Here is a 12,562-nt window from a genome sequence, read left to right as displayed (position 1 = left end):
CAACATGGATTCTCATTTAACTTTTTTCAATAATTAAAGAGAAATAGATTCCTATGAAAGTAATAAGAAACAAGGAGATGAAACGATAAATTTTAGAGTAATATAAAATCAACCAATAAAATTTTACTTTTAGAAGTAACTTGATAATTTTACACCCATTTCTCTGTCACTCTTCTGTACCACAGAGTCTCACCGGATTAGAAATATATATAATTATTAAGAATATCTAGTTACATAAGTTATGATAAAAGACTATAAAAATTATCAGTTCTTGTCTGTCAAAACTAAGAATGAGAGTATTTCAGGATCTAATTCCCATCTGAAGAATTATAGTGTTATTTTTTCACTCCCTGATATATTTAGCACTTGGATAGAAATACTGTCATGCTCAGTGGAACTAAGCATGGTCTACTTCATGACTTAAATTAGATACAAGAAAGAAATTTTTTACTGTGAGTGTAGTGGGGCACTGGAACAGGTTGTCCATAGAAGTTGGATGCTGCATCCCTGGATGTTTTCAAGGCCAGTTCAGATGGGGTTTTGAGCAACCTGGTCCAGTGGAAGGTGTCCCTGCCTGTGGCAGGGGGTTGTAACTAGATGATTTTAAGTTCCCTTCCAACCTAAGCGATTCTATGTTTATATGGTTCTGTGAACTTCTAAGTGGAGAGAAAATGTTATGTGTTATGGCTTTAGTCAATGCTGTGAGCTCCTGCTTGCACTGTATTTGCTCGCTCACTAAGGTCCTTTGTAATCCATGGACATTCAGTGTTGGGAATTGACCCAGGTGAATCAATAGTTAACAAGTTAGAAAGTAGCAGTGTGCTGTCTGTGTGAACAAAGGCACTGGACTTTTTGTAGTTGTTTGCAAATACATAGAACTAGCCTTAAGACTGTTGATATATTTTAAGGAAAAATGTGGATTGTGGTATCAGGTTTGTTCTGTCTAACTGAAAAAATGTAATGCTGTATCTCTTGATATGCAAGCAAAAAGGACTAAAATTATTTCCATGTCCAAAGCTCAGCATTTCTTGTGGGTTCAACAGCCTTTTTTACTACTTCCTCAGAGTCAGCTATGGGTGTACAGCTCAGGAGAAGACAGCAATATTAACTGAACTCCAGTGAGAAGCATATAGTACAGGTCATAGAATATATAAAGATATGGCATGGTCTTCAGAGGAGCTGAGCAGCCTTAACTTCCATTTATTTTAGTAGTCAACATTTACTGTTAGCAGCTCTAAAAATCAGGTCAGAAAGGTACTTCACTTGTAAACATAATCATTCTCTTTCTGTCCTGTAGCATATAAAAGGCTGTATACAGAAAAATGAAAACACTTGTACCTTGAAAGGAAATATGTGATAAGACTATTTGACTTTTTCATCTTAAATATATACGTAAAATGAATACACATTTGCAACAGACATTGTGATGTTCACTGCTATAATTTAATCTTTCTGTACACATTTGGCTATTTTTTGGCGTTCAGTCTTATGAAGATATCAGTACTATTGGAACACCAAGATTATTGTTATCCTTATCCCAATAACGTGTTTCAAAATTCACTGCCATAGTATTATCCACCAACCTGCATCTTATTTATGCATCATGGACCAGATCTTCTGTTTATGTAAATCACCGTATTTTTGCTGAAGTTAGTAATTATGAGTGGCCTGTGCCAGCTGTGGATATTCCCAGGAACAAGCAGAGAGCATAGGAAGTTCCTGACATGAATGCATGTAAGCCCGTTATTATCAGTATAGTGTTAGAACAGTCAATGGTTTTCAAAAGAATCATTGGTAGATTATTTTTAAAATATTTAAAGATACTAAGAGGAAATTGTGGAGTATCTATCAAAATATCGTAGTTCTCATGTTTGTACTGTAATAGCTCTTAAATTCTCTTTCTGAGCACATGAAAGAGAGCACCTCTCTTTCAGAGTACCTCCAATATTTAATGCAAGAACTAAATCAAAGCTTTGTGTGACTTACTAGTTGTTTTCCTTTTAGAAAAGTTGTACCTTCTCTTTGTTTTTTTTGAACAGGTACATCAGATCTGAGAGGTCCATAATTCTAATCAATTTCTGCCTGTCAATTATCTCATCAAATATCCTTATCCTGGTTGGACAAACTCAGACACATAACAAGGTATGAGATGGATTGTATTAAATTTTCCTTAAAGATTAATATTGTTGTTTTATTTGTTTTTAGCTTAAAATAATTATATCCATTTGGTCCTATACTCATAGGACTTGGTGGTTTTGGTAAAATATTAAGAGACAAGGGAAAATATTTACCATCTCTCATAGTCTTTTTTTCCCTTCCAAAAATCCCTTTTGGTATTGTTCCCTCTAGATAAGCTGTGTTCTCTGTGGTAGACTTGTGTGTTTTATAACTAAATTTCAAAGCAAAAAAGTTCAAAGGCTCAACATCAAAAGCGCAAATTCTGGTTCATTATAATAGTTGTAATAGGATTGTGCTACAGTGTTTTTGTCTTTTTATTAACACACTGGTACTCGAAAGGCAAATAGAAATTGCTTAGAAGTTAGAGTATGACTCTTGAAAATGTGCAGAAACAGACATAATAACAAGCCATAGAACTTTAGATCTCTGACTGATGTAGCTATAAGAAAGTAATAAACCTGCATACCTTAGTTAGTGAGGTATTGCTGATTTATTAATAAATTGTTCTCCAAACATCATTGTAATTTGTGCCTCTCCTGTAGAACTGCAGGCTTGCCAGTGTTTTGAGGAATCACCCAATGCCTGGTGATGCTAGGCAGCTCTCACATGTGGCAATAGGTGGTTGCTTAAAATTAACCTTAACTACAGGATTGCTTGGAATAGAAAATAGTGTTTAGTTGGTTAACTGGGCAATATGTGATAGAATGCTGTTAAGTTTTGGAGTAAGCAAGTGCTTGTAAAGTAGTTCGTTTTCCCACTGTGTTAAACTACTTAATGCACTGCTCATCTTAATTTTTCTGATATCGAACAAAATAATGTTCATCATCTTCTATAGGATAACTGATGTTTCTACAACACACCTGTAATTAATCATGACTTCTTTTCAAATAAGTGCTTAGCGGTTTAGCTGCCAGAAGTCTCATAAATTCAATGTGAGGCACATAGCTGTACCTTGTAAAACATATCCAAACCAAGCATAGCTATTTCCAGCACATAAGGTAAGAAAATTATTGAAGTCAAGATATTAATATGCTTTTAAAGTTTTTCAAGTGTGTAGAGGTACAAATAAACAAAATATGGATTTCCGGAAGAAACCCATGTAACTCTCACAGATTTTTTTCAGGAGGGAAAAAAGCAATGCGCTAACAACTTCAGAGTACCAGAGTACAGAAGATTAATCCTCCCTAGAATTTCAGCACTAACATACATAGTCATATATACTATTTTATTATGCATTTCAAGAATAGATATGGTTCAGTAGCTGCAAGTTCCTGTGTACATTGCCACTGTAGAACCAGAGTTTGAGGGCATCAGAACAACTGTGTTGGATAACACCCTTCCTAGGTATGCTGGCAGACTTTCTCTGATGCTTTACTCTGGGAACTCTGAACTAAAACACACCCTTAATCCAGTTCCTTTCTATTAATCTTAATCTATTTGAGCTCACTCACTTCTGCTTCCTGAACTTCTCAAAATACAGAGATATTACACTGGCATATTTCTGAGACCAACAGATCCAAAAATACAGGTGTCAAAGGAAATAACTGACAGAAAAATACACATCACAAAGTTTATCTTTTTAATATGCAGTCTGAAAAATTACTGTAGAAGAACACTTCTTGCTACATTTGTCTTCTTTTTGAGTCCACATCTTGCTTTTGATACATTGACATTGATTTGTTTCTGAGATTTCATGATTTACTAGAAGTGAAGCTGTATGAGTTTTTAGTGTTTGAAAATTTTGGGAGAAATCTTGGGAATATTTTATTACAACAGTATAATATTCAAGTCAGCAAAAATTGTTTGATGAATAAAGGCTGAAGTAATATTTTATGGCAAGAAGATGAGCTCTTCTTCTTTTTTTAGTGTATTGGAGAAATTTGAGAAACATAATATGCCAGGTTTGGGTTTGTTTTTTCTGTTCCATTCTCATTCTTCTGTTTATACTATTCTTATATTATTGGGGCACCTAGTTAACATCCACATGATGATGTTAATATCACAGTACTGAAGCATATCCCTTTTTTCTAGGCTTTAGGTTTGCTCTGAGTTTAAATTGTCTGTAGATCTGTATTTGTGTATATTTCCTTTTTGAGTAGGTCCTCATTAATGTCGTCAAAGCTGAATTCCAGTTTAAAGTTGAACAGTGTGTAAATTAAGCATACCAAAGATGTATTTATAGCAAACAGCATATTGTTGATTTGCTTGCAGTTTGTGGTTTCCTTTATCTGTATTAAACACTTCACCAACTACTTTTATTCACTTCAATGCTATTCAATCTCCAAGAAATTTTAGTACACCCGTTGACATCTATGACAAAGAAAAAAAATACAGAGTGTCTTGGTCTAGATAAGTGCTGGTTTTTTGTTATTTTCTGTTTGGTTTAAATAAATCATAGATATTCTAAAATGTTAGGTTTGTCTCTGCTCTTTGAAAGCTGAGTATATCATCGATGTTTTTGCAAAAGCTTCTTTTAATGAAAGCTAAGTGAGTTTGAATATTGCATTCTCTTTGGTTCAACTAAGTTCTGACTTTTTTCAGTAGAAAAGATCACCTCCCATTGGCAGAAATGGATAAAATATTTACTGAAGACATGTAGAAGGAATTTACATTCTTTCAGACTAGAATAGATTTTCCATTTCTTGTATTACCTGGTTAAACGTGACTTTTTTGTCCAGTTTTAGTAACCTGAGGATACCAACTGTAGAACAGGGGTCTAGGTCAAGGGTCTTTTCAGCTTGTTTTAGGGTAGTTCATGATGGAAGTCAGGGAGAGGAGTAGGGTTTCTCTTGTAAGATTTGGACTGGGATAGAAAAAAGCCTTTTGTCAACAGCAAAGCTTTGCCCCTTTGTTCCTTCTTGGCAAAACATGCACACTTTTTTGAAGGGCACAGCTGAGAAATGTTCTGCTTTTTTCATTATGTTTCCCCAAACCTTTCAAAACACAGAACTTTATTCAAAGCTTTCTTAATGTTTCAGACTGTGCAAAAGATTTCTGTTTTGCCAGATCCTGTTTTGAAGTACAGGTCACTGAAGGCTGAAATAAAAAAATATTATGAAATTAATTATGTATCTTGTTTAAATATTGTTGGTGTTATACTGTGTATGAGAAGCATATTAATTTACTTTAGTATTTCTTTTTGTCTCTTTCTTTCCACTGTTAAATGTTAGCCACATAATCATATTTAATCTTGACAATTTGCAATTGCTACACTTTAACAACTGAATTTAGTTTTAACTCTGAAATTAAGTTTCCTGAATTAAGGAAAGCTAAAACTTCTCATTTATAACCTAATTGCTCAAATATCTGTTATTTCACAAATCCTATGAGATGTCCCTAAGATCTACAGAAGCATTACATATTTACTTTGAAGAGACTGACAGGTATTTTTAGGAAATATCTATCAGTGATTTGTAGCTTTCACTGTATGATAACTCTTGCTATATTATGTTTCCTAATGTTCTTCTTGCCATCAAGAAAAATGGCTGTATTTCTTCTATATGTGGACCTTTAACACTTAAGCTATAAACTTTTACTCTGCTTCTGATCCCATTTAATGAATAGATTCTCTATCCCCCATACGTTATTGATTAATATTATGTGGACTTTTTTCATAAATTCTCTTTCCTTTTGTATACACTCAGAAAATATCCTGGTTTTTTCACAGTTTTGCCAAAACAAAAACATATTTGCTTTTTGATATAAACAATTCCTGTATATCTATTTTTCCTGTGAAGTAAACAAAGATAAATACAATTTGAAATAAACAGTAGAATTCCTTATACATATGAGAAAAAGTTAATTATTTTCTATATAATCTGATTCTGGCTATAATTAAGGGTTCATGGCTGAAGTTTGAGTCACTTGTGAGAAAGTGCCGTATTTTTAAATATTTTTAAAATGTATTTTTAAAAATGCCATAAGACTCAGTACGTTTTGTCAGCCATAGTCAGATTTCTATGTGCCTGCCATGGAAAGAACAGGGAATATGTTAATGCAAGATTTAGTAACCCTGATATTCTGTGTCATCCATGTTTAATTGCAATATTCAGTTTATTATGCTTACTATTTTTATTTTGAAATTAATCTCTTAGACCATACCTTAAGGGATATGAAAAAGGCCTGTCCTCATCACCATAACATAAACTGTCAGTGGCCTGACACTGTAAATAAGCAAAACCCCATAAAAATGTGTAGATAATAAGATTAGAATGTGCACTAAATAGACTGACTGGACAAAAAGAACCCACTTTTAGTATTTTTTTTAATAGAGGTGTTATGTTAAAAGAAACAGATAGAAGTGGAAAGAAGCTGAGAAGCCAAGCATCCCATTCCCATAGCACTCTGAAGTAGCTGACTGCGAAACTAGAGCTCCCTTAGGTTTTGAGAGACGGTGGGTGGTGGGATCCCCTGAGAAACCTGCAACTGTTCAGGTGATACTAATGCTGCCTCTAACCACGTGGCTCTTGCCCCATATCTGCCACTGACTTACAGATGCAGGCATCGTGGCAATATATCTCCTAGGAAACAGCGGGGGAGACCTCAGAGCAGATGGAATGAACAGAGAAGTGATGCTAACACAGCATTAAGGTTGTGTTAGAAAATCAATGAGGAAGTAGGGAATTCAGTATGTCAAGCAGTAGCACTCCATATTTCAAGTCTTTCTGTAGAACTTCAAGGGAATACTTTCCTTTTAAGCAGTTGAAGCCTGGGAAAATATATCCGTCCAATTTTGTCAGTATCCAACTTCCAAATTAGCACCTACTCTGCTGATTGTCATCTTTTTCTTTGTGTAGCAGCTTTTTGAACAGCTGACCCAGAGAGTCTCTGGTATGGGTCATCCATCCCAGAAACACACCAGTAAATAGGTCAGAAGTCAGAGTGCACTGCACCACACGCATCTGTCTGCTTTGTGTTTTGAAACTCAGAAACAACCAAAGGGAGAAAAGCCAATTTAACTGAATAACTATTACAGGAGTAGGTCTGTTTAAGCAATGCTGTTTTACCATGCCAAATTCTGACAAAACCTGTTAACATCAGCTGAATTAACTACCTGCTTTTAGATTCTCAGGAGAACCTCTGGGAGCAGATCTTTCTTACCCAAGATCACTAAACATTGTCATTCATGTTACTGTTACCTGCCTCAGAGGAGAAGGTAACATTCTTCTCAAAAGTGCCTGTCAGACTGTTTCTCAAAATACATCAACTTTGTCATTCAGTTTGCTATATCTAAACAAAACAGACATTTTGATTGTAAGCAGGTTACAGGGAAGAAATTGGTTAGATATTAGGAGCATGTGTTCTCTGTCTCCAATCCCCAGAACCTCTTAAAAAGCTCTTTGAGCTATTTTAGAATCGCAGAATTGTTCAGGTTGGAAAATCTGTCCAAGCTCATTCTCAAGGCAGGGTCAGCTGTTAGGTCAAAATGGGTTGCTCAGGACTTTATATCATAATCAAGTCTTGAAAACCTCCAGGCATGATGGCACATCTTCCTTGGGAAACTTCATCCACTGCTTGACTGTCCTCATAGTCAAAATGTGTTTCCATATAACTGGTATAGACTTCCTCTTGTTTCTTTTTATGCCTATTGTCCCTCGTCATCCCACTACACATCACTGTAAAGAACCTGGCTTCATCTTGTCAATGACCTCTCTATAGTCACTGACAGGTTGCTCTTAGATGCTGTTAGCTCAGACTTTCCTGAGGTAACTCTTTGCTGTCCTACTCTTCCCAAAATTGTGTGGTTTTTCTTCCTTGATCTTCACGACCTGTTTAGAGTAGTTTTTTCTCTTCCGAAATTCACCCCCACAGCCCTAAGGAAAATAGTTCATTCTCTAACAAACACCTTTCTGAATAATTTCAATCTGTTGATGACTCAAGCAGATGTTTTTCACACCTTTTTCACACCTCTCTTTTGCCTATTTTTTGAATTTCAGTGGAAATAGAAAAGTAGTCAATGGGAAGTAGATCAATCTACAGTTAAATGTTCATGTCTTTCACTTACATAATCTTACTTTTAAGAAAGAGGAAACAATAAATGATTCTAAACAATAGTAAAAATTGTTTAAAAATGGAGTTACCATGGCAATTGACATCACAAGATTAAGGGTTTAAGTAATAATATAACAACAGCAACATCAAAACCAAGTTACTTGGTTATTTTCATTCTAATTTAAAAGTTGAATTTCTAATGGATTTTCTTATGTGAATTACCCTAAGAATCTAGGCATAGAAACCCTTTGCCACAAAAACCTAAACAGATACAGAAACACAGTAAGATTATTTTTTGTAATAGATATCTGGTAAAATAATACATCAAAAATCACAACTCTAAGATAAGTGCTATGTAAGTCTTATGCCCTACAACAATAATTATTACATCATTACTCTTTCTGTATAACAGAATGAAACTATAGAGAACAAAATCACTTTTAAACAACTATAATTTAACAAATAATAGTGTAAATTTGGTGCAAAATACTGTCTACCTATTGTACTGGATTTTATTTATACATTGCTACACCTCCCTGTTGGGTCTGCATATTTTTAGGAACATATGGTATGCTTTAACCTTGACATGCACTATGAAGTTCATTTGTACAGTTTTGCATTTTTTCCTTTTATTCTCATAGGTCATGGTTTTTAGGCCCTATGTCTTGCAATCACGTCAAGTGAGAGCATTTTATCAGAAAATCACTGTTGGATTGATCTGATTGTCTGACTGGTCTGATCAGAGTTTCATTCTCATTTCCACTTCCTATCTTTTCTTCAAGGTGATGTTAAGTGAAATTTCATGGGAAGTGGGACAAGCAGTATGCAAATCTGTGTTCTAGACTGAGGCTAACAGTAAAATGGAAAGACAAGGATGATCACACGAGTTCTGACCTTTCCTGCTTTTTCTTTCTGAGAAAGAAATGGTGGTCACTGTGTGCCCAAGTCAATGAAGTCAGCATTCGGCAAGTGTGATCTGAGCATATTTATGACATGAGAGAGACCAGTGTTGGTAGACTCTCTGGATCACAGCAGGGTTTTGTCAAGAGAGGGATGCTAGCTTGTCAAATAAAGGGACTCCTACGTATGACCAGGGACCCAAAATTATGTACCTAGAGATCCTCTTGGTGCTAATGTAAAAGGTATGTACTACTTCTAAATTTTAGACTGCTGCTGAAATATGACCTTTTTATTGTTTTCATGGACATACATGCTTATTTTGTTGAGTCTCAGTGAGTCATACCATAGACATTAAGCGTGGTACTGAAAAATTTGACAGTAAATGTGCTCTGGTATTTTTTTCTTCTAATGGTTTTGTCAAAATTCATATCAAACTGACATTGTGGATGAATAAGTAGGTATTTTGTGGAATTTAATAGAAAATTATCCTCCAAATAATTGTTGAAAGAAAATGGTAAAGGTAAATTTATAAAGCATGCATTTGGCTATAATCATGGACATTTTTAATGAATGTAATTGTGAGATTTCCAGAACCCTGCAGGGAGGTGTACATGTTTGTAATAAAAAGGCCTCAAGCTGTTAAAACTGATAGAATTCCTGTAATGTCAAGAAAGTTCAGTTTGCACTAGACTTCTGGGTTTAAAAACAGGATGGAAAACATGTTAGTATCTCTCTCTCCTGAAGAAAATTGAAATATATCTGGCACAAGGAGTCCAGCAGTTGGAAGGAAGTATGAATAAGGTTGGCACAAAATGTTGTTCCATTAGTAAGTGATTATATATCTGTCTCTAATTAGTAGCGTGGCATATAATTTGTGCTCTATGCTTTTCATTTCATGAAAAATTGCATTTGCAACCTATCACATATTTGCTAAATAATTTCTTTAAGCTGGAAATCTAAATGGATGTATTATTCTTTAAATACCACTTAAAGTTAGGTGAAAGATTAGAAAGAGAATGGCTGCCTTAACAAGCTTAGCTGAGCCATACAGGACAGCAGAACCTGATGTGTCAGAATGTACAGCTATTGAAACCTGGGTTTTAAAAAGAAGGGATTAATTGCAATGCTGTTGTTATTTGCATTTAGATTTGACACTTCTTATATTTAAGAGGGCTTTTAAGTCTCTGTCTTTTATTGTATATATCCTCTTATGTCAAGTCAATCAGCAGTCAGGCTTGAGTGTTAGCAATTTAATTATTGCTATAAAACCTTAATTTTGACACTGCTTATCTTTTAAAGTAAATACAGAATAGTAATAGCATTTTACTGAACTGAATGATCTGACAAGGCATTGTAGTTGTACTAAAATGGAAGAAAAATGTTTTTGCTAGGAATAATAGTTAGACCTCGGTATGAAGACTGTATTAAGGATGGACAAGGACTGTTGTTAGACTCAGTTTGTCTCCTGTAGTTATTCAGAAACCACAGGTGATAAAATCACTGCAGAAACAAATATGTAAGACTTAAACCTGATCAAGTGTCTACTTCCATTCATTTCTAAAGGATTCTTCCTTTTGGAAAGAAGATTCAACAATAACACCTGACATTAGTAAAAACATTTTCTAGACAGATTTTTAAACCTTAGCAAGATGATTCAGTCACAGTCCACGAATACCTAAAGAATGTATCTGTCCTTGTTAAACATTAGCCATTAAGCAATCAAACATATCTTTTTAACTGTAGGAAATTTTCTGCCAATTGCAAATAGGAAGCGTTCAAAACTTTGAGTTGTGGCATTAATCCCAGTGCACACATTTTTCCAGTAGCAAATGCAAAGCCTGAAATGAATCAGAGCTAAGCCAAATTGCATTGCCTTGCAGTTGCCATGGCTAGGAGCATGCACACAAGTTATTGATACAGCTCATATGACACTCGTTATGCCATGATGACTTCATTATGTGTTGGAGCCTCTGGAGATCTCAGTTCATTGAAGTTTCAATATTTCAGTGGATAGGTATGATAAGCAAAGCAGAGCCAAAGAAACAAATCAGGGTGTTTTTGTCAAAGGAGCCCTTTACAGAATTGCCATTCAAGATATGTGTATGCTACACTCAGTGCAACTGGACCTTGTTATCTGTTAGTGATACACTCTCTTAGTGTTAAATAATAAGAATTCACATGGGTTTTGCTAATCTCAGCTCATGGTCCTTCTGTTCTCTATATTTAAACCTGTCATCATATATCATCTAGAAGGAATGGTTTTAGGTCACTCGGATTCACTTGTCTCCCTTAGAAATTGATGGGCAGAAATCTCCTAGTGCTATGAAAGATTAAACTTCTGGAAGGAATTTGTCTAAATGGTGTTGAAAACTAGGAAATAAAAATGGATGATTAAGAATGCACAAAACAAGTAGCCCTCCAATGAAGTCCCTAGCTTCCTACTTCTCCAAACTTCTTGTTAGGCTCATATGTAGAATACTCCCCTGTGGCACTCCAGTTCTCTCACCATGGTCTGCTAGAGGCTTTTGTTTTCTGGAGCTTCTAAAATATGAGAATTGATCTACTATAAAGCATTATCTAGACTGCTCTAAACCTGTAAGTATCAGTTGGTTTAGATATGCTGCTGTATGTTCAGAGGATGGCAATGATTGCAGTGGTTGGCTCTGCAGGCAGAGTTATCTGATCTGTGCAGATCACAGAGCATCAGTAAGGGAATTCCCTGCAGAGGAGCAGAGAGAATACAAATAAACTTTCCAGAGGTAATTTGGCTATATTTTGTCATCCAGTGTGATGGACATCTATATAGTCTGGAAGATTCTGTAGGAGACATCCCTGCTAAGAATATAATTTAAAATGCAACGTTTTATACTTGCTATTTTTAGTTGCCAAGATGCATCTGAGAGACATATAGCATTAATTATTAATTATTGTTGTTGTTGATAAAAATAAACCTATCATTAAGGCTCTGGGAATATTTCCAACATCAACAAATTTTCCATTTGATTTATTAATGGATATAAATATTTTTATTTTATATTTCCCTCCGTTCAGAACCTCAAGTTATTTCATACTTCCCCCTCCCATAGGAAAAAGCTTGAGTAAATGTATCAGCCTTGCACTCTGTTCTCAATGTCAGCCCATTGAGATCTGCCAGCTCTCCTGTAGAAACAGTGAGGACCCATTTAGCTGTACTTAGACTGTATTCTCTCCATTAATGAGGATTTTGACCATAGAAGTGTTGATTGGTACACAGAAACAGTGGATGCTATGAAGAAGGCTGGACATGAAACTCTGACAGATAAAATGGAGCAAAAAGATGCTTCGTTTCCTCCCAGCAGTGAGGGTAGGGTCGCCTACAGGGAAAAGCTGTACTAGAAGCAGTAGTGCTGTGTAGGGGACAAACTTTGCTCTTATTGATTACAGTCACACATGAGAGGAACCAAAGAATTAATTAATTTTTTTTGCATTAGCAGAGGTTTCTGACTGGTCTGGA

At 35.2% G+C, this 12,562-nt stretch overlaps 1 protein-coding gene across 11 annotated transcripts in view; it reads left to right on the top strand.

The window, feature by feature from the left end:
* The window catches only part of ADGRB3 (adhesion G protein-coupled receptor B3), a 448,905-nt gene that overhangs the window by 354,875 nt on the left and 81,468 nt on the right, over positions 1–12,562 (top strand). For all 11 annotated transcript variants that reach the window (XM_010405738.3, XM_010405732.3, XM_010405697.3 and 8 more), the window contains one exon: positions 2,040–2,142. In XM_010405738.3, coding sequence (XP_010404040.1) covers positions 2,040–2,142 — 103 coding nt within the window. The remainder of the gene's footprint in view (positions 1–2,039; positions 2,143–12,562) is intronic.

The sequence above is a fragment of the Corvus cornix genome, chromosome 3, assembly GCF_000738735.6.
Source record: "Corvus cornix cornix isolate S_Up_H32 chromosome 3, ASM73873v5, whole genome shotgun sequence".
Taxonomy (NCBI): domain Eukaryota; kingdom Metazoa; phylum Chordata; class Aves; order Passeriformes; family Corvidae; genus Corvus; species Corvus cornix.
The sequence above is the reverse complement of the archived record's forward strand: the minus strand, read 5'-3'. Positions and strand labels throughout refer to the sequence as shown.